Source organism: Lissotriton helveticus, chromosome 5_1, assembly GCF_964261635.1.
Source record: "Lissotriton helveticus chromosome 5_1, aLisHel1.1, whole genome shotgun sequence".
Taxonomy (NCBI): Eukaryota; Metazoa; Chordata; class Amphibia; order Caudata; family Salamandridae; genus Lissotriton; species Lissotriton helveticus.
Window position 1 is genome coordinate 791,624,273 of NC_136065.1, and position 20,650 is coordinate 791,644,922.

The 20,650-nt window shown below is 44.3% G+C and overlaps 1 protein-coding gene across 1 annotated transcript in view; it reads right to left on the minus strand.

Annotated features, from left to right (window-relative positions):
* Positions 1-20,650, minus strand: part of SGPL1 (sphingosine-1-phosphate lyase 1) — a 405,741-nt gene that overhangs the window by 182,058 nt on the left and 203,033 nt on the right. Inside the window, exon 7 of the mRNA XM_078643255.1 lies at positions 8,228-8,316. Within this exon, the coding sequence (XP_078499381.1) occupies positions 8,228-8,316 (89 nt within the window). The remainder of the gene's footprint in view (positions 1-8,227; positions 8,317-20,650) is intronic.

Sequence of the window (20,650 nt, forward strand, 5' to 3'; positions counted from 1 at the left end):
ACTGGCTAAACATAATAATAATTATTCTCGCCCGGCATTCTAGCAGTCTCCACCCAGAAGCACACTTAAAAAGTTAAAGCACTATCAATAAGAGATCAGCAACCGTGCCATAAAGCATCACCAAAAATTAAAGCAGCAAAAATACATTACATAAATATAGATGTGATGGCCCTTGTATAACTGATCAATGCAAATTGGGTTACCACTCCATTATATTGTGAAGTGCGGCCTGCACCAGAGGGATATGCCTGTTGTGATGTAAAAAATGTATTTGGTCGATTCCAGATATATATATATATATATCACTGCAAAAAAAACCACAGGTTTCATGGACGTTATAGTAAGTCTGACATTTCGCTCATACATTTATAGTTAGTTGAGCCAACTATGACTCTCGCCGCCGCAATGCACTGCTAATGTTGTCACATATTATATCACTCATGAGATGGTCAGTGACATCACTGATGGCATCTCAAATAACATCACTCATGACATCATCCAGAGACTGGGTGTTTTTTAAAAAGTTAAAGAATGTTATATATAGATACTCAAATGTGTATTGAAGAGTGAGTGGGTGTATGAGTGTCTGAATGGGCGATTTATTGGCAGACTTATCACAGGTTCCAAAAGAAACTGTCACATCTCCCCTAATCTTAGAGCCCTCAACTGGCTACCTTTCGAGGCTAGAATTCATCTGAAAATCGCATGTATGACGCACAAGGCCTTACATCACAGATCTCAGAGTTATCTAGCTCAGAAACTGGTGCTTTCCTGTGGTAACAGATCCTCCAGGAGCTCTAGCAATCTTCTACTGAAACCACAACGATTTGCCAAGAAGAAAACATACAACCGGACCTTCTCGGGAATGGCTCCCAGGATTTGGAATGCTTTGCCCCCAGAAACAAGACAGAATCTTTCTACTGCATCTTTCAAAAAAGAAGTGAAATCTATTCTCATGATTAAATTTACTTGAACTATTTATTTATTCTTGTAATATATTTGCTAGTTTGCATTAGCTAATATTTTGTATTAGACTCATGTATATTTTTCTATGCTTGTTTCTGTTTCTTATATCTGCCCTGAATAGCGCTCTGATACCCGCAAGGGCTTGTTTGCACTGTACAAAAACCTTCAAAATAAAAATAAAATAAAATAAATTTAGATGGTGCATGACTGAATGTATAAGTGAGTAATTAAACGTGTGTTAGTGAATCAATGGGTGAATGACTAATCTGTGTGAATGTCAGTATCAGTCGGTCACTTGATGTGTAAGTGGCTGAATGGCTTGGTGAGTAGCAACATGAGTGTCTATATGAGTTAATGATTTGTTGTCTGACTGCATGTGTGGGTGCCTGAGTATCTGTGTCGGTGGGTGTAACTCCCTGCATGGATGTGTGGCTTGGTGATTCAGTGGGTGTATATGTACATCTGTGAGGGGCTGTATGGGTGAGTGTGCATATGGCTGTATTGGTGAGTGAATGGATGGATGTCCCAGTGTTATATGTGTTAGTAACTTCATAAGTGAAAGGCAGGATATGTCTATGGTTGTATGGAGGTGAGTGGATGTGTGTAGACCAATGAATCAGTGAGTGAGTATGTACTAACTGGTATTGGTGTGTCTATGGTTTCGAGAATGGTACTCTGTATTTTGGAGCAGGTGTAAGACAGGTAATATTAAGGTGTGAGGAGGTGCATCAGATATTAAGTGGATGATGTCATCAGTTATGTCATTTGAGATGTCATCAGTGGTCACTGACCATTTAATGAGTGATGTAATATGTGGCGTCTTCAGCAGTGTATTGCGGGGGCGCGAGTTACAGTTAGCTCAACTAACTGCAACGGCTACATTTCTCTGGTTTCGTACAAGTGAAATGTCAGACTAACGTCACTGAAACTTGTGTTTTTTGCAGTGAATTTCAAAGGTTTTTTAAATGCTAATTACTAACTATAGCGTCTCTGAAGCCTATGGTTTTTCAGTGAATTTCAAAGGTTTCTTAAATGCGGATTACTATCTATAATGTCCCTAAAACCTAAGGTTTTTTTTCCAATGAATTTCTAAGGTTTTTTAAATGCCAATTACTAACTGTAGTTGCGTTTACAGAGTGGTGGAGAAAGGGGGTTGGCCTCCACCCAGCCCTCAGGAATTCCGCTGTGTGGGACGTACAGGAGGTACCAGGAGGGCTTCTTGGCCCCCAAGGTCTCTTTGGAGCCATGGGGACTTTATCCCCCAACTAGTAGTTTGCCAAGAGGTATATTTGCAGAGGGGTGGAGAAAGGTGGCGTGGTCTCTGACAACTTCTCACAATCCTGCCGTGCGGAACTTACTGAAGGTAACATGAAGGGTAGCTGGCCCCCAAGGGCATTCTTGGGGGCCAACTACCCCTCCTATTACCTCCAGTAAATCCCATACAGCAGAATTGCATAGTTCTAATAGCTGGCCAAGTCACCTTTCCCCACCACTCTGCAAACATGCCTCCCTGGTGCGCTCTTGGTTGGGGGATGAAGTCCCCTTTGTTGCTGAGGGTCCTGGTTTGGCCTCGTGGGCCGACAAAACAGTCATACACACTTAGCATGTTTTCCACCTGGCTGTGTTGCAAAGCCCAAAGGAGAACATGCCTAGGCTCCCAGGCACTGCCTGAGCGGCTAAACAGGCCGATTAGACCAATCACGACACAGCATCAGCAGTGTCATGACTTGATGGGAGAGAGTGGGAGCCTGGGGGCTTTCGGTGCTGCCAGCAGACAGAGGACAGAGGAGAGGCGTGTAGCAGCGGCGGCAAAGTTAAGTTAATTTTTTACTTCCCCCCAGAGACCAGTATAAATTGATTTTTGAATGGACTTCGACAGGACATCAAAGAACATCGACCCCTATGGCCAAAGTCCCCCCCCCCTGGTCGTTGACCCAGGGGTGGCCGAAGGAACACCCCTGCCACCCGATCAGAATCCACCATTTTTGTCAGGATCCTGTGTCGCTTGCATCAAGAACAATCAATCAATCAATAAATCAAACATTTAGAAAGTGCTGCAAATCATCTGCAAATGTCTCAAGGCACTGGAGTTGCTAACAGCTACACGGTGGATCTTTCGAATCGAACAGTCAGGTGTTGAGTCCTTTTGGGGATTGTTGGAGCAATGAGGCAGTCCTGATGTGCAGGGGAAGGATGTTCCAAGAATTGTCCGCCACGTGTAAGAAAGAGCTTCTTCCACTGTTGACTCAAAGGATCCCGGGAGGGGTGTCTGAGAGGAACATGGTTTAGATCGAAGGAGTCTGGTTGGATGGAGGAAGGTCCTGTGTACATTGATGTATTCTGGTCCTTTGTTGTGCAGTGTTTTTTATGCATGTGTCAACATCTTGAGCTGGCATCTCTTCTGGATCGGGAGCAAGTGTCGCTTCTTGAGGTGTAGTGTAATGTGGGTCCGTCTGGGAATTAGTCTCGCTGCTGATTTTTGTATTGTCTGTACCTCATCAGGAGGCGTGTGGTGATTCCTACGTAGAGTGTGTTCCTGTACTCTAGCCTGCTGGTGACGAGGTGACTGGAAGTCACCCGAAGTTCGTGTGGAGCATACGTAGGCTGAGGAAGCAGGTGTATGAGACTGCGTTTACCTGTTTCTTCAAAGATTGCTTGCTGTCCAAGACGATGCAGAGGTAGTGGGCGTGGTCCGTCGGGCAGGGGACAAGCAGAGTTCAGCAGGCCACCAGGCGTCGTTCCATGATATGATGTTCCAAAAGATGAGGCCCTCAGTCTTGTTCGTGTTGACCTTGAGACAGTTTTCCTTCATCCAGTAGGTGATGTTCACCATACATCTGTGGAAGCTGGGTTTGGTGATGGAGAGTTCTTCTGACAGCAAGAGGATGATCTGGGACTAGTCGGAGTAGGAGATGATGTGGAGTGCCTGAGCTCAGATGGAGTTGGCCAGGGAAGTCATGTGCGTGTTGATGAGGGTAAGAGTGAGGGTCGATCTTTGGGGGATGTTGCAGATGGTCTTCTTGGGTACCGAGGGAGACTGATCCTCTGAGTTCCACAGGTAAGGTATGAGGCGATCCATTTGAGGGTGTCTCTTTGGATTCCGACGTTGCGGAGTCTATTGATCAAAATGGGATGGGAGATGGTGTTGAAGACGGCTGACCAGTTCAGGAGGATGAGGGGTGCCATTTTACAGTGGTCTAGGAGTGCCCTTCACTAGAAAGGGGGGCAGGCAGATGGCTCGATGGAGGTTCCCTCAAGCAGCCTGGAAATGTACTGTAGAACGCTTTGCCTTCAAGATAACTGTCCTTCCTAGCCTCACTGGCTCCTTTGATTTGCTCCCTGCAGGAGTTGGTTTTCCAAAGTGGGCGATTGTAAGCAACAACACTTTACTAAAACTTTTCATGTCACTGTTAACCGGCTAGTTGCCAATGCTCGTTTGTGATTTTATTGAAAAGCAGTTATTTATTATTTGGTTAATAATTTATATTTCCGGAACCTTCTGGAGGTTTTTGCTCCTTTTAGTGTCTAAAAATAAGAGCTATTATTATAAAGTGGGGTTGGATTCTCTTGATATCATATTTCTTTCTTATTCAACAGTTTTGGTACTTCTAAATGCTTTGCACTTGTTCCTTTAACAAAAATGGATTGCTTGAACCCACAGCTACCCATGGTTGGGCTACGTTTTTGCAAACGAGTATGACTGGACCCAAGACAGATTTGTGAGTTTATTAAATGGTGAGGACGCACAACCACACCATATAATAAACTGTTTTCCTCACAACCAACAAATGGAGTTTCCAAAGACAGGTGACAAAGTGTCTGTTAGATTTGGGGGTCTCTAGTTGGCATAGGTAGGTACCTGTGACAAATAGGGACCCTTGGGTCTAGGTAAGGGGGTACACTCCTAAAATAACCCCTGCTCACCCCCTTGGTAACTTGGCACGAGCAGACAGGCTTATCTCAGAGTCAGTGTGTAAAGCGTTTGTGAACACATACAGTAATCAAGTGACAACACTACAGATAGACACCAAACAAGTTGTATATTAAAAATAAGTATTCTTTGTATAGATTTAACACAAGACCACAAACGACAAAAATCCACAATACTGTACTTAAAATCGTAGGTTTAGCTTAGTTCTCTTTAGATCTTAAAATGCGACACTTTGAGTCAATGTATCTTAAGATGCAGGTCAACAAAAGTGTTGCCAAGATGGAAATGCGGTAGTCCCTGGCACGCAAGGACGGTGATGCGTTGAAGATCTGATGCAAAGAAACAAAGATGGCGTCTTCTTCTTGATGCAGCGCATTTCTCCGATGTTGCTAGATGTCTCGACTCCATGCGTCAGCTGCAGCGGCAACATCCTTGTTCAGAGATGTGGCGACTGCGGGTTTGGCGGCGACACTCTTCTCTCTGGATGCAAGAAGCTTCCAATCGAAGCGATAGCTACAGCAGCGACACCCTTGTTCAGAGATGCGACAACAGCGGCTCCGACAGCAGAACACTTTTCCGTGGATGCGAAGCGCTTGCGGTGCAATGCGTCAGCGGCGACATCCTTGTTCAGAAATGCGACGGCAGCAGCTGCGATGGCGACACGCTTCTTCAATGTTACGAGATGTTTTTTGTGAAGCGGTGCAATGCGTCCGCCACAGCAGCGACACCCTTGTTCAGAGATGCGACGGCAGCTGCTGCAACGGCGACACGCTTCCTCTTCGTGAGTTGCGCTCCCAGCTCCTTGCGACCCGCAGTCCCTCAGAAGGCCCAACACAGCAGCAGGCACTTCCAAAGAACTCTTGGGGAGCTGGTGGTTGAAGTCTGTTGTCCCGGAGACTTCAGCAGGAGGCAAGCTCTTCTCTCAAGCCCTTGGAGATCCTTACAAGTTGATAAAAGCACACAAAGTCCCTTTCTCCTTTCTTTGGCAGTCAGGCAACCACTGCAGGCCAATCCCCCAAGCAGCACTTCAGCTTAGGAATAGTCTCTCCTCAGTTTCTTCTGGTTCCACTCCTCAGCAAAGGTTTCTTCTTCTTGTCCAAAAGTGATCTAAATTCTTGGGATCAGGGTCCCACTATTTATACCCCAAAATCCTTTGTCCTCCGAGGGCAGAGGGGCCTGTGCCTAATCCAAACCAGTTCTGGTCAGCACTCTGTTTACATGACTCCTTCTTTCCTTTCACAGTGCAGGGTAGAAACATCAGACACCTCACAGGAGGTAGGTCCAGAATTGTGGAGGGAAGGCACAGCCCTGGAGCACTCTGTTGACAGGACTCCTTCTCTCCTTTCACAGTGCAGGGCAGGGACATCAGATGCACCACAGGGGGTGGGGCCAGCATTGTGGAGGGAAGACACAGCCCTATTCTGGTCCCAGGTGCAACTCCTCCCTCCCATCTAGATGCAGATCTCTCTATTCACCACTGGGCTTACTCATCCTGTCTCCTGGAGTCCCCCAGGCCCTGTCACTCAAACTACAGACAAGGAATACACAACCTGGCAGAGGCAGGCTTTGATAGTTAGACAAGAAAATAGCTACTTTCTGAAAGTGGTATTTTCAAACACAAAATGTTAAAACCAATTTCACTAAAAGTTGTATTTTATCATTCTGAGTTCAAGCATACTAAACTCGAATTTCTACCATGTTCCCTGAGTCAGTTAGGATTATAAAATGTAATAATCTAATTGCCTATTCTGGCCTATGGAGAACAGGCAACCTTGCAATAGTGAAAAACGAAAATGGCTCTAATTCACTATTAGGACATGCCACACACACCAGGGCATGTCCTACCGTATACCTACAATGCACCCTGCCCTTGGGCCTACCATAGGGGTATCTGATATGAAGAAAAGGGAAGGTTTAGGGGCTGGAAAGTGGGTGCACTTGCCCAGTCAGCATTGCAGTACAAGACTGCATACAGGCTGTACAGTGGCAAGCCTCAGACACACTTTTACAGGCTGCTTCTGTGGGTGGTACAACCAGTGCTGCAAGCCCACTAGCAGCATTTGTTTTACAAGCCCTGGTCACACTCGGTGCACTGTACTAGGGCCTGACATGTAAACCAAACCAGCCAATCATAGAGTCACTAATCCATACACCAATTTACAATAGAGAGCATATGCACTTTAGCACTGATCAGCAGTGGTAAAGTGCCCAGAGTCATAAAACCAACAAAAACAGGTCAGACAAAATACAAGAGGAAGGCACACAGTATCACTCTGGGTAGTCGAGAAACAAGCCTTCACATTTTAAGCATTGTTAGAATGAGGTTTTAGCAATGTAAGTGATACCAACAGCACCAAAAATAAGGTTTTTAAAAACCAAGACCCTTTGCTCCTTCCCGATTGATAATAATTGGGAAATTGGTGTTGTCCAAATCAAGAAAACGTCATCAGAGAGGGTAGGCCACATTTGATAATATCCTTGTATGAAAAAAACTGGAATTTAGATGTTTTGGCTGGTAACACAAGAAAAGAGACTTTGGACCACGCACACTAAAAATGTAGATGCTAAGCAGGCTTTTAAAAGCAGAACTAATTTAGAGTATCAATGGTACGAAGAGACTGAATAAGGGTTACTCAATGTTGGGACTGATGCATTTTAATTCCTCCTATTGTCCTTTCACCTGACAAATTGTTTGTTATCTCAAGTCAAGTAGAGCCCACAGACCTTTTTCAAGAGCTTAAAGAACTCTATTTGGAACCCAGGTGTCCATTCGCTACTGCCCCACCCAGCACAGGACAATATTCTCTGCATTAGCCCAGTTTCTTTCGTCTAGGTGTACAGAGACAAAGGAGGCATAATGGATTCTAGGAATGTGAGCTTTGGGACTAGGAATGCAGGACATTGCATTGGGCGATATGCATGTACCTTAACTTCTACATTCCATTCCTTCATCCTCCAGAGTCCAGGTGGCATTGAATATGAATAGCTTTGAAGATGATATTCATAGGTCAAAGTTATTTAAAAAAAATATATAATATTAATAATATAGTTGTGTGCCACAGAACACTTATTGATGCTGATATGGCCCTGGATTTATTTGGCATAAATACCATCCTGGAGTGAAATGACTGTTAAATCCTATAATAAAGAAAAGAGAAGTCTTTGAATATATTTGTGCCTCGTTTGGGCCCCCCATACATCTCAAAAATCCTTCGCAAATCCAGAATAATCTTAAACGATCTAGGTAGAAACCAATAGTTTTTACAAACATAAAACGTACAGCCCATGTTTTTGCATCAAAACCAGTATTAAAAGAAAAATGTTGCATACATTTCTGGCTTCTTGATCCCATTTTCGAAGGCCATGTCCCGGTACGCCTTGCAGGCCATCAAGACGCTCTCAGTTCCACCAGAGGTCACCTAAACAAGATTAACAAAAATGAGAATAATTAAATAACGGTTTCCTTAGAATGCCTCGCTGCCATATAGCAGCTTCAAGAAAACTGTTTCAAAGCATTGAAAATCAATTTACAACAACGTAAGTGAACTTTTTGACACATGAAGAGGACGACGCTCCACTTCTAAAAGAAGAAAACCATCTCTGAACCTAATTTCTGAACGAAGGGGAAGCCTGTCGCCTTTGCTATCTACTGCTTTTTATTACTCAGAGAAATGTCTGGAGAGAGCAGAGGGGTATTTCTTTAAGCAGATATTGAGATTTATGATGTTGCCTCTCTTTCTAGACCTCCAAATAACACCAGTATCCTGCCACCCTCTCAACCGAGCCGTAGCTCAGCCTGACCCAAGTTCTTCCGATAGAGAGATCGAGACAGTTTTTTTTGGGTATTTATTTATTTTTTAGGAGACCCTCACTTATCCTATTGCTGACAAGCTACATTATTGGGTCTCAGCCTGTTCCCTATAAATCAGGATGGGCGCAACCATATTCTAGGGAGCACTTTGGATATCACGGCTGATGTGAACTTGTTTTACAGATAAAAATACCTGAAGGACACCCCAGTTTTCCTTCATTATTGGGTGCCTTTGCTATGGTTAAAAACTTGCTACTTGGGTGCATAGTGGGGGACACTGGTCCATACATGACCCAAGAAGCAAGAAAAATGTGAACAAAACACCCTATGGCCCTAGCAAAAGTTGAGGTTTGGGATAATCTCAGTAACCTCAAAAATGGAACAGGTCAAAACATTCCTACATGGTGCTATTATGACCGGATATCTAAGATCAAATTCAGACCTATCAGACCGATTGTTAAAATACTCTTTCCTTAAGGCCTTCAATACCAGATTTTATCTGATGTTAATACTGCTGTTTAACAAGATTTCGATTGATCATACCCTCATAGTATTAAAACTGCAGTTGTTACAAGAACAAACGTCTATCAGATGTCAGGTTATTCAAACTTAAGCCTATGCTTACCCTCTAACCTTCTATTTTGTGCTTTAGGTTTAAATAAAATAGGGTGAATAGAGAAGGGCTGCTTTCAAGAAGACAGAAAAGGCATATTTAATTTATCATTGTGCTGAAAGTTCATTCCGCACATCACCAGTCAAACATTTATTTTACACTTAAGAAAACGGAGAGCCAGAATGTATTTCTGTTCAAAGCAATTGTGTGACAAAAATGTCAACCAGTGCCACACTAGGGAATGTAAATGGCCAAGGTAATTTCACTTTAGGAGATTAAGGACACTGTCTGTAATTTGATTGCCAATGGACGACAAATCAAAAGACATGGTAGCATAGCTATGGTCCACCTTATACATTTTTTAGAAGTTTCTCAACCATGTATTCAGCATAGTGCCAGGAAGCATAATGAAGACTCCTCTAAAGAAAAAGAAGAAGAAGAATAAAAGTGATACAAGCATAGCATGGGATGGGATGGGATGGGATTGACCTCTATGAAGCAACATGTTGGTTGGAAAAATATGTGATGGCCATTTGTGATCCTTCGATTGGAAGAAATTGATAACATAACAGGTAATCATTAGAACAAAAATAAGTACCAGTTTTGGGACTCATTAGGTCTCGGCTAGCGAAGGCTGCGCTTGCGCAGTCTCGCTGGCGAGATTTTAAGTTTTCTAGAGTGGGGGCTTGAACCCGCCCCTCCTCTACATTGGCTGGCTTCCAAAACTGAGGCCAGCCATTGGAGGAGAGGGGCATCACTCCGTTTAAGCCCCGTCTTTTTCGGATTCGGGGGTGTGTTTTTTAGTTTCTTCCTATCCTCTTCCCATTGGCTGGAATTTTACATTCCAGCCAATGGGAAGAGGAGAGAAAGAAAAACACGCCCCCGAATCTGAAAACGTCTGTGCGTTTCTCCTAGGCATTTCTGCATGGCCTCGGAGAAACGTGGTGGTGTCATGGCGGAGCTCGCTTGTTTGCCATTCTTTTCGTCGCCAGCAATTCAACGAAAGGGGATTCGACCTGCATTCAGCATACTCCTCCAAGCGGGCCACTCGCTGCAACCCGACCCCCAGAGCCTCTCCCCGAGGGATGGTACTGCATTCACCAGTCCCCGGAGCCTGCCGCCAGCTCCCCCGCCCAGAGCCTGCCTTCCCATGCAGCAAAAAGTGCAGCCCAACGCGATGGAGATCCAGTGACTCGTGCGGTGATCACCCCCGCAGGAGCAGCACTTTCCCTTTGACCTGTGCCCTCACTCCCGCTCCGTGGCAGCCCATCTCCCTCCCTCCCTCCCTCTCCCGCTCCTCTTTATTTATTTTTTTGACCTGCTGTCACTGTCCTTCCTGCGGAGCTGGGAGCGCACCACGCACCGGAGAGGGGAGTGAAAGGAGGAGGGGCAGGAGGGGGGCAGGAAGGTGTAGCAGCCCTGGGAGCAGCGACTGCAGCACGCATCCCTCTGTCCTGCAGGGCCCGAGCCGGCGTTGAGTCTGTCCTGGTCGCGGCCCGCAGCTTGGATGACGCAGGTAAGCTCTCCCTCCACCCCGTGCCCCCTTGTTGAGTGCTCGCTTTTCTTGCCTCTGTTCCCTCGTTGTGTTTGTTTTTCTGCCCTCTGTTCCCTCGTTGTGATTGTTGTGATTCTACCCTCTGTTCCCTCGTTGTGATTCTGCCCCCTGTTCCGTCGTTGTGTTTGCTTTCCTTCCCCCTGTTCCCTCGTTGTGCTTGCTTTTCTGCCCCGTTCCCTCGTGCTTGCTTTCCTGCCCCTCGTTGTGCTTGCTTTTCTGCCCCGTTCCCTCGTTGTGCTTGCTTTTCTGTTCCCTCATTGTGCTTGCTTTTCTGCCCCCTGTTCCCTCGTTGTGCTTGCTTTCCTGCCCCGTTCCCTCGTTGTGCTTGCTTTTCTAACCCCTGCTCCCTCGTTGTGCTTGCTTTTCTGTTCCCTCGTTATGCTTGCTTTTCTGCCCCCGTTCCCTCGTTGTGCTTGTTTTTCTGCCCCCTGTTCCCTCGTTGTGCTTGCTTTTCTAGCCTCTGTTCCCTCGTTTTGATCGTTTTTTCTGGACTTTTTTCCCTTGTTGTGATCGTTTTTTCTGGACTCTGTTCCCTGTGTGTGGCTCTCTGTGTGTGTGTGTGGCTCTGTTTGTGTGTGGCTCTCTGTGTGGCTCTCTGTGTGTGTGTGGCTCTCTGTGTGTGTGTGGCTCTTTGTGTGTGTGTGGCTCTGTGTGTGTGTGTGTGTATGTGTATGTGTGTGTGTGTGTGTGTGTTGGGCTCTGTTTGTCTGTGTGTGTTGGGCTCTGTGTGTGTGGCTCTGTCTGTCTGTGTGTGTGGCTCTGTCTATCTGTGTGTGTGGCTCTGTCTATCTGTGTGGCTCTGTCTGTCTGTGTGTGTGGCTCTGTCTGTCTGTCTGTGTGTGTGGCTCTGTGTGTGGCTGTGTGTGTGTGTGGCTCTGTGTGTGTGTGGCTTTGTGTGTGTGTGGCTTTGTGTGTGTGGCTCTGTGTGTGTGGCTCTGTGTGTGTGTGTGTGGCTCTGTGTGTGTGTGTGTGTGGCTCTGTGTGTGTGTGGCTTTGTGTGTGTGTGGCTCTGTGTGTGTGGCTCTGTGTGTGTGTGTGTGTGGCTCTGTGTGTGTGTGTGGCTGTGTGTGTGTGTGGCTCTGTGTGGCTCTGTGTGTGTGTGTGGCTCTGTGTGTGTGGCTCTGTGTGAGTAGCATTTTTTGTAGGTGGCTCTATGTGTGGGTGGCTCCGTCTGTGTGAGGGTGGCTCTGTGTGTGTAGGTGGCTCTGTGTGTGTGTGTGTGTGGGTGGCTTTGTGTGTGTGGCTCTGTGTGGGTGCAAATGCAATAGGTCTCGCATTTGCGAGCGATTAAGCTATTGGCATTGTAAATGACTGCCATTTATTTATATGTTTTAAAAACTAAAACATAAATAAATATAATGTCATGAGCAATGCCAATAGCTCTAACTTTAACAATGCCGAGACCATTGCATTGTAAATGCTTGTTTTTGATTTGTGATGGGTATGAACTAGATTGGGCAAACCTAGCTTAAGAGGGTACAGGCACAGGTCTAATTATCCGATGAACTGAATAATATGATAAAAACACAAGGTTTTGTCTAAGCAGTGGGAATAATGTCTATCTCGCATTTTTTCAGGAAATATGAGAATTGGGGGTGGGTGTTGTTCAATGGCAATTAGGAATTACTGGGCTCCAATTGTGAAAACAGGACTCTTTTACCTATGGGGTCATTTTGATCAGCTTGCAAATAGAACAAAACTGAAAACCAAGCACACCACTCTAGCCTTTGACCCTCAAAGTAGCCACAAAGTGTAGTCCAAATGCGTCTCAGACCACTCCAATCCTACTGGAACTGAGATCTGAGGAAGGAGTCAGTGTTGCACAAGATAAAGCAATTGCAATTCTTCACGATAAAACACAGCTTCTTGGTGTGCTAGTCAAATGTCACAATGTAAAACTTTACCCACTGAATGTGCCAGTTCACGAGGTAAAACCCCTTATTGCATGTGTCCAATAACTCACAGTATAAAAACTTTTCATGTTGCACTTGTCAGAGCTCACTGTTTCATTTTTCAGCGAGTTCCCAGTGTAAAACCCCACCTTTGACTGTCACCATGCAAAGCTCCTCCCTACTTTATTTGACGCACTTTGCATTAACAATGACTATCAATAACGAACAATGGAGCTACTTCACAGGCAGGTTAACACAACTGCTTCCCGATCAAACTCTCAATGAATATCAGCAAATGGATTGAGCCATATCCCTCGTCTATACTGCTTTTTTAAAACACTTTTTAGGCGAGTACATGAATCCGACACACTACAGATGCCTTTAGTCAGACCTAAGCATCAACAAAAATAAATGGGGAAGCAAGCAGGGAGATGATGCCACCAGGCTTGCAAGAGTTAAATCCCAGGCATATTTTGCTTCCGTCTAAAAAAAGATTTCTGAACAACAGTGCATGTGTTTGTTTCATAGCAGTTGATATTAAACTAGGTTAACAAAAACATGACATGCCTGCTTGCACAGAAGTTTACACGCTGGTTTCAAGGCAGGACATGGATCTAAAGCATTAGGTCAATGGAACTCCTTCATATCCTGGGAGATTAACAGATTTTGTATTAGTTTTGAGAAACAGCGCTTTAGTGGGGGAACAAAACAAGATAGAGAAATATGGATCGCCCTCTCTCTCACGCTAGGTTACTAAAGTGCTGGATGTCCTCCCATTAATATAGCTCAGGTAGCAACTACTGTGAGGAAGACTCAAAGCATGGGGCTAAAATGAATTCACATGGCCAACACCTGGAACAGAAACCAGGTACTGGGACATTCCACAGCTTTCCTAGAGTGCAAATTTTATTAAATTATAACATTTTCATAAGCACCCCCATCGAAGAATTCTTTCAGTGCTCAACATCGAGGGCAACAAAGGAAAGGTATCGTATAACTTAAGCTTAAGGAGTACTCGTCTTAAAGGAGAACCCACTTTAACGCCAACCCTAGGACGACCTACATCCACCCCAGTGAGTTCTCTGACTGTAATCCCTTATTCACTGCCATACTACTCATTTGTCGTGGACATCATCCTGCAGCGCTTTTTAATTGATAAAAATTCTCCCACTTGTTGAAACTGACCATTGCATGGGGTCAAGAGTGTACTCCTATGGCGTGGAAGATGTATAATGAAGGGGGGTCCAGGTGCCTCTGTTCACAGTATCACACCATCTTCCCGGTGGGTTTTTGGACTGAAGGAAAACACTATCCTTGAGTGGATGCAACTCAAAACGCTGGAGGTTAGGACGTCAGGAGCCAATCCATGATACCACATCGGACACTCATAATGGATACCTGGAGTTCGAAACAACAAGCTGTATTTGTAGGAGCCAAGTAAGAGGGAGCCATGGTGTTTGAGGATAGGGTACACTGATTCCTGCAGTCAGACTCAGAACCCCATTAAGTCATCATATGGAGCCCATGATCCAACTGCATTCGAAACACAGACGGGTAGAGAAAAGTCTAACAGAACAGTCCAATGGGCCACAACCGAAAATTCATACCGGAAAACTTCTTTCTAATGGAACTTTGAGAATTACACACTGGTCCAGGGTCAAGTACACAACTGTTTATCTTATGTGTTGCCTCTGCTTTCGAGATCATTTGGAAGAAACATGTACTTTTGTGGAATCTCTGTTGATGCTGATCCCATGATTACTCATTAACCTCTGTTACCGATCGTAGCTTTCACTGGCACCAATAATCAATTTACTTCATGATTTGGCTATTTACAGTAGTAGTGGTAGCTTCTGCCATTAAACATCATTCATGTTTTGTAGCAACGTTGTGAACTTGTGTGATGTAAATTCTTGGCTACCTGTGCAACTGTTCCATCTGGACAAATCATTTTGTGGTTTTTTTTTTATGTTGGCTATAGTTGAGTGGCCTAAAACTCTAGATATTGTGCTTCGTGTGAAGACTGACTAGTTGCTTACTCTAAGTCCAGGAATATACTAAATTATTTTTACCACCCTGTAGTCTCTAAGAAGAACACCTCAGCACATGTCCTGCAGGTGACTGCATTTTATAGTTTAATGGGTGCAGACGCTATAACCAAGTGAAACATAAGCTGAAGCTGCACTTCAGCTCAGGAAAGATGTACATCCTCTAGGCTAAAAACAAGACTAATGGCCTGTTGAAGCTCTGCAGGTTTGCCTTTAGACCGACTTGCCAAAGTGGAAGGCCCAGCAAGCACAAGACGTCCAGAGAGCAGGTCACCGATTGACAAGCAGAGTTTCTAACCCTGACGAGAGACTTGGGTGGTGCCCAAAAGCCATCCATCCCTTAGTGTAGGTGAACTAAGTGTTGACATCTGGTGAGCACACTTCCTCTGCATGCCAATGTGTGGCTTGGCTCACTTATGTGATACCAAAGGGGATGATGGACGGAGCGTTTTAACAAATCAAACACTCACCCCCAGTCAACTGATTTGGGTTTAATCCATCACCATTCTTTAGCTCACTCCACCACCCCAGTTCAGACATGGCCATATGCAAATCAGTCTGACCCTGTGCCCCACTAGCTTCCACCAGGTGACGTGCAAGCAATGTTCATTTTAAGTGCGACATCTGTACAAACATGCATTTTGTTGTTTTGTTTATGATTTGTTACTTTATTTAATGTATTTAAATTTATAAAACTAAGTTTTTCAAAAAATTTGTAAGCACTGGTTTGTAACACAAGAACAACTGTGGGTGGGCATTTTCTCTTTGTTGAAAATATGTTTTATTATACCCAGTTTCAAGCTTCCAACCACCTCCTTTGAACCAGACCTTGGCAGCTCAACCTAGATCCTTGGAGAGTAAAGGAAGCATGAGAGGCCATCTTTCCATCACTAGCAAGCGCCCAGCGTTTGGTTTACTGTGGAATACTAGTTACATCACTTCTGACATTCCTAGGTTGTCACCACATCTATGAGAATCAGGATAAACCTAAACAATGTGTGGTCTGGCTCTAATGGGTTTAGGAGATGAGACGCCACAGCCTGTGAGAAGGGTTGTGAGCTACCCCCCCAAGTTTTCGCTAAGTAATCTCTGCAGTTCAATAGTCTGTCTGCAGCCCATAAACCAGATGGTTCCCAGGACCGCGTAGCACAGAACCGACTTTTGGCAATGGAGACGGAGGCAGACTATCAGCCCCATCCTTTGTGGATCACAAGATAAAACCACTAACATCCTAACAAGCAATCTCTCATTCCAACTCTGCTTACACACCTTTAGGAGCCTCTGCGGAAAACCATTTATTGTCTGATATTTTGCAAGGATGTCAACTGATATTTCAAGATCTTTCTAGAGTGTTTTCAGTGCTTTTGGAGTACCTATGAGACCGTATATGACTCGAGACAATACAAACTAAAGGAAAAATAAAGCGTTATCCTCAAAGAACGAACCAGCACCACTCAAATTTCACTTTTCTTCAGCTCAATGTTCTCACCCACCAAAGTCCCTGAAATCCACTTGAGGCCACGGTTTACTCTTTTGTTGTTTTACCTCTTTCCATTTCTGAATCCCCAGTAAAGAGGATAGTCTTACCTCTATAACTTAGGGTGGCCAATTGTTATTTTTCCCAAGTTCCAAAAAGTTAACTGTCTGTTCTTTCATTTCCAAAAACAAAAAGGTCAGGTTACTCATTTATGGCCTGTGGTTTGGCATCGTAGCTTTCCTTTGTGACTTTTGTTCCTGCATTTTTTCATTCTATGCAATCTAACCACTTAAGATATGCATCTGCAAATTTGTGCGTTGAGACACTTTTAACACTGCGCCATTATGAATCATTTTTTTGTTTAACACTTTCTTTCTACGGCTGACATTCACTGATGAACAAATACCTTATTATAATCCCTGACATCACTCTGCATAGCATTCCCATTCTTAATGGCCTGCTTGTGCCATGTCCTCCCGTGTCCCAAAGTATCTGATTGTATCAGGTGCCCATTGATTCGAGCTATGAGAATGTTTTTTCTAAAAAAATGGCTCAATAAATAAATCGACTGAGATGCGACTTATATTGACCAGTAGTGGGGGGCACATTGATTTTTTACAGCGATCAGAAGGGTCCAACGACAATCAGGTCATGGAAAGCCACAGAGAGAAACAAGTGGCATTTTTTTTTCTTCTCTCTGCCAGTTTGTGGTTTTCTAGTCAACTCAACTCCATGCAGAATGTTTCTTAAATTGTTTTTGTATTCTCGCTATGATGACGCCTATATTATAACAAAATCTATTCTATTGTGCTCCTTTCTTTACGATCCGTTCGCCAGGTTGCAAAGACTACAAAACTAGGGAAGTCTAATTGTGGTTGAACCTTTGAAAACAGTACTAGCTAAAACCATCACTCCACTGGGTCCAAATAGGCCAAAACGATCAAGTTGAAGGCACTCTAGAGAAAGCCCACTGGGACAAAAGACCAGATTACATACATTATATCTATGGGATATTTGTAGAGTGCAAACGTAGTTAGATAGCAATAAAGTGCTGAACAAGGGTGGGAGCCCAGCGTTGTGACTCAAGGTAAATTATAATCAAGCAAGATGTTCGTGGGTGGCCAATCCACTAGCAGTATCTATCAAACAAATATAGGTCGAACAATGAAGGAGCTTTTAAGTGGCTGAAATTCAGAGCCTGGAAACTAGGAGCTCAAACTCCAGGCAGAGGAAGGCCGCAGAGCCACAACTTCAGTTTAACAGAACCCCGAGTGGTACAAGTGAGACATTAACCATTCAAGAGCGCAGTCGAAAGACCTTTATAAAGTTAGAGCTACACCCGAATGATCTCTATCTCCAGCGACTGTGCCTTTATGCAGAGCTCCGTCTAAGCCACAGCACTATCATGTGACTGGAAGGCATGCCACTGCCGCTTTATATATGTATTAAATGAATGAATAAATCCTTTAAATGACCACCAAACATTTTGCTCTGTTTGATTATCAGAAGCACTATCTTTATAGACATGCTACTTTTAAGATGAGTTGATTTTAAACAGTTGTCCTTAAGGTCAAACAAATGCACGGTGGTGGTTGCTTGAGTACAAACGAAACGAAAAGAAAAGTGAAAGTGAATCATTCATTCTGCCGAAAGCGCGAGTTGGACTATATGCAAAACTAGTGATCACGTGCGGCCCATGGTCCGTGACAGTCACTTAATCCTGTATTTCTTTAGAAAGCCATTCTCTGTCTTCAAACAAAAGAAAATGACACAGCTTTGGAGGAAGGAACTCTAGTAACCCCGGCTCCCTGGGCAACAGACCAAAGAGCCAGTCGGCATCATCCTAGACGACAAGTTTTTTAAATGATGACTCTTGCCTCATGACTCATCATCATCCCTTCCACAGATGACCAACGCTACTGGGCACAGCAAGATGCTGTGCATCTGGAACCATTCATTTCAGAAAAATAGTCGTCTGAAAGCTGAGCATGCGTCAAAATGCTCAGCTTGCAGTCTGCACCAGACAAACCTATATTGTAAGGGATGTAATTTAATGCAGCTACAATTTATAAGTCTGAGTCAGATAGTGGCAGAAGTTGGTATCTTCTGCCGGCAAGGTCGCTTAGTGAGGTATAAGCTTTCTTCAGACACCAGCTTGGATCTGCTTGGCCACAAGTTCTAATTCCAGCAAAAACAACTCATACGAACACCTTTCTGGGGATGTCAAATTAAGTACCCTTAAATTGGGTAGTGGTACCATCTAGCAAGTACAGTGCGTAGAAAAGATAGAAGTGCTTTTCGAAGCACTAGATTACAATCAGGTTACTGTCATTTACAAAAGATGTAGACTTAGCATTGTGCAGGAAAATGGGTTTTTCCTACTTCTTTTTCAGACCTTCAAATTGTGGCTGGAAACACATGTTCAAATAAGTAGTATTTCAAAATGTGGGCAGAGAAGGCAAAGCATAAAATGCTTCAGGTAAAAAATACATACCACAGAGAGTAATGTTCACCAGCCGTACTCCTTAGATATCGACTGAAATACTTAGTGCGGTCGATAGGCTCAGGTCAAAAGCACACTGATTAAATGCCAATACGAAAGATCTAAAGAAAAAATAATATTAATCTACAACACGCTACTTTACGCTTATGTTTGTTTAAATGGGATATCCTTCTCTCAGAAAAAATATCCCAGGGCTTCCAGAAGCAGACTACCGATTCTGCTACCGAGTGAGCAAAAGATCAGGAGAGCCAATTACAAGAATTTTCAATGCAATAGATCTCGCATTTGCGAGCTTTTAAGCAATTGCATTGAAAATGACAATGCTTTTTATTTACGTGTTTTCAAAAACTCACACAAATGCAGAGCACTTTAATGGTGGGCACGCCCCTTTTTTTAGATGCTGCTTGCATATTCACGTTACAGTGAGCCGAGTCTAAACAAAAGTGCACGGGCAACATTAACCCCTTGGCCGCGGCGGTAATTCCGCCGCAGCACTGGGGGGGAGGGGGGGAGGCGCGGCTCCACCATGCTCGTGACGGAACAACTCCGTCACGAGCACGCTGTGCTTGTGACAGAGTGGTTCCGTCACGGCCCTGCACGCTCAATAGAACGCCCGCACAGGCGCAGAATTCCTGCAGCGTGGGTGGGGCGGCCGCGCCATGACGGAACCACTCTGTCACCAGCACAGCGCGTCTGTGGCTCGTGACGGAGTGGTTCCGTCACGAGCACACAAGGGGATAAGGTGAAAGCGGGTATAGCGCTTTCACCTAAAGTAAAATAAAAAGTAATTTTAAATGGTTCCATAGCGTAGCCGCTAAAGTAAAAGTGGTCCAGCTGGAAATTAAATAATTAAATAAGAGCGGAGGCTAAAGTGAAAGCGGACTGCCCAGTAAATTAAATAATCAAATAAGCATGGCAGCTACAGTGAAAGCGGACTGCGCTGTAATTTTAATAAATGGATTACATATAAAATAAAAGTGGGCGGGTGCTGCAATGTTCGTGGGTGGAATAGGGGAAGAACATTAAAGAAACTAGTGCTTACAGACTTAATAAATCATGCCGTGTAACAACCGAAGTACAAGGGCCAGTCCGCATGGGAGGTTACAAATGAAGACAAGCAGTACTAAGGAGGTACTAACAAGCCTATGTACGAATCAGAAGCCAGCATTTACTAAGGGCAATGAACAACTCAATGACAAATATGGGCGGAGAGTGGCCAGGGCTTCAAGTGCATTCTCCAATACAGCATGCCGCAGAGCAGCACATGCGCTGCCCAGGCTCGACCTAAAAACAAAAAACAGCAAGAGCACCTTTTAGCCTACCCTGCTTTAATAAAGCAAACCATCATTTCACCGTGTTGCATACATGATGTGTGAGTGTGCCAAAAGTGATTTTGAAATGGGGACACAGTGATATACAAAACAGGGCAGCCTATGTAGAGCAGGTGGGTCAGAGTAATGTCAAAAGCTCTCATGCTGTTCTTTGTCAGCCGTGTACTGCTCACCAAGCTTTGATTTTTTTTCTATGCATTTAAGGACATGCAGTCTTTTACCATAAATGTATAAGAATACAAGTATATGACTGCAGAGTAAACAAATGTCAGAGTCAGATACCTTACTAATGCTAAAATTCTGGAAGACTGAAATGGCTATTTTGGACAACCATGGTAACCAGCTGCTGATAAACCCTTGCTTGTGTTGATCTAATCTGCCTGGCCACTCCCATTGGCGCAAACACATTCTATATTTTTGTGAACTTTGAGAGGCAGCTGTGGGAGTAATGCAGCTCGCACAGCTGAGTAGCAGCAGTGGTGCAACCATGTAGAGAAGTGGTGTTGCAGAATATCCTACGTGG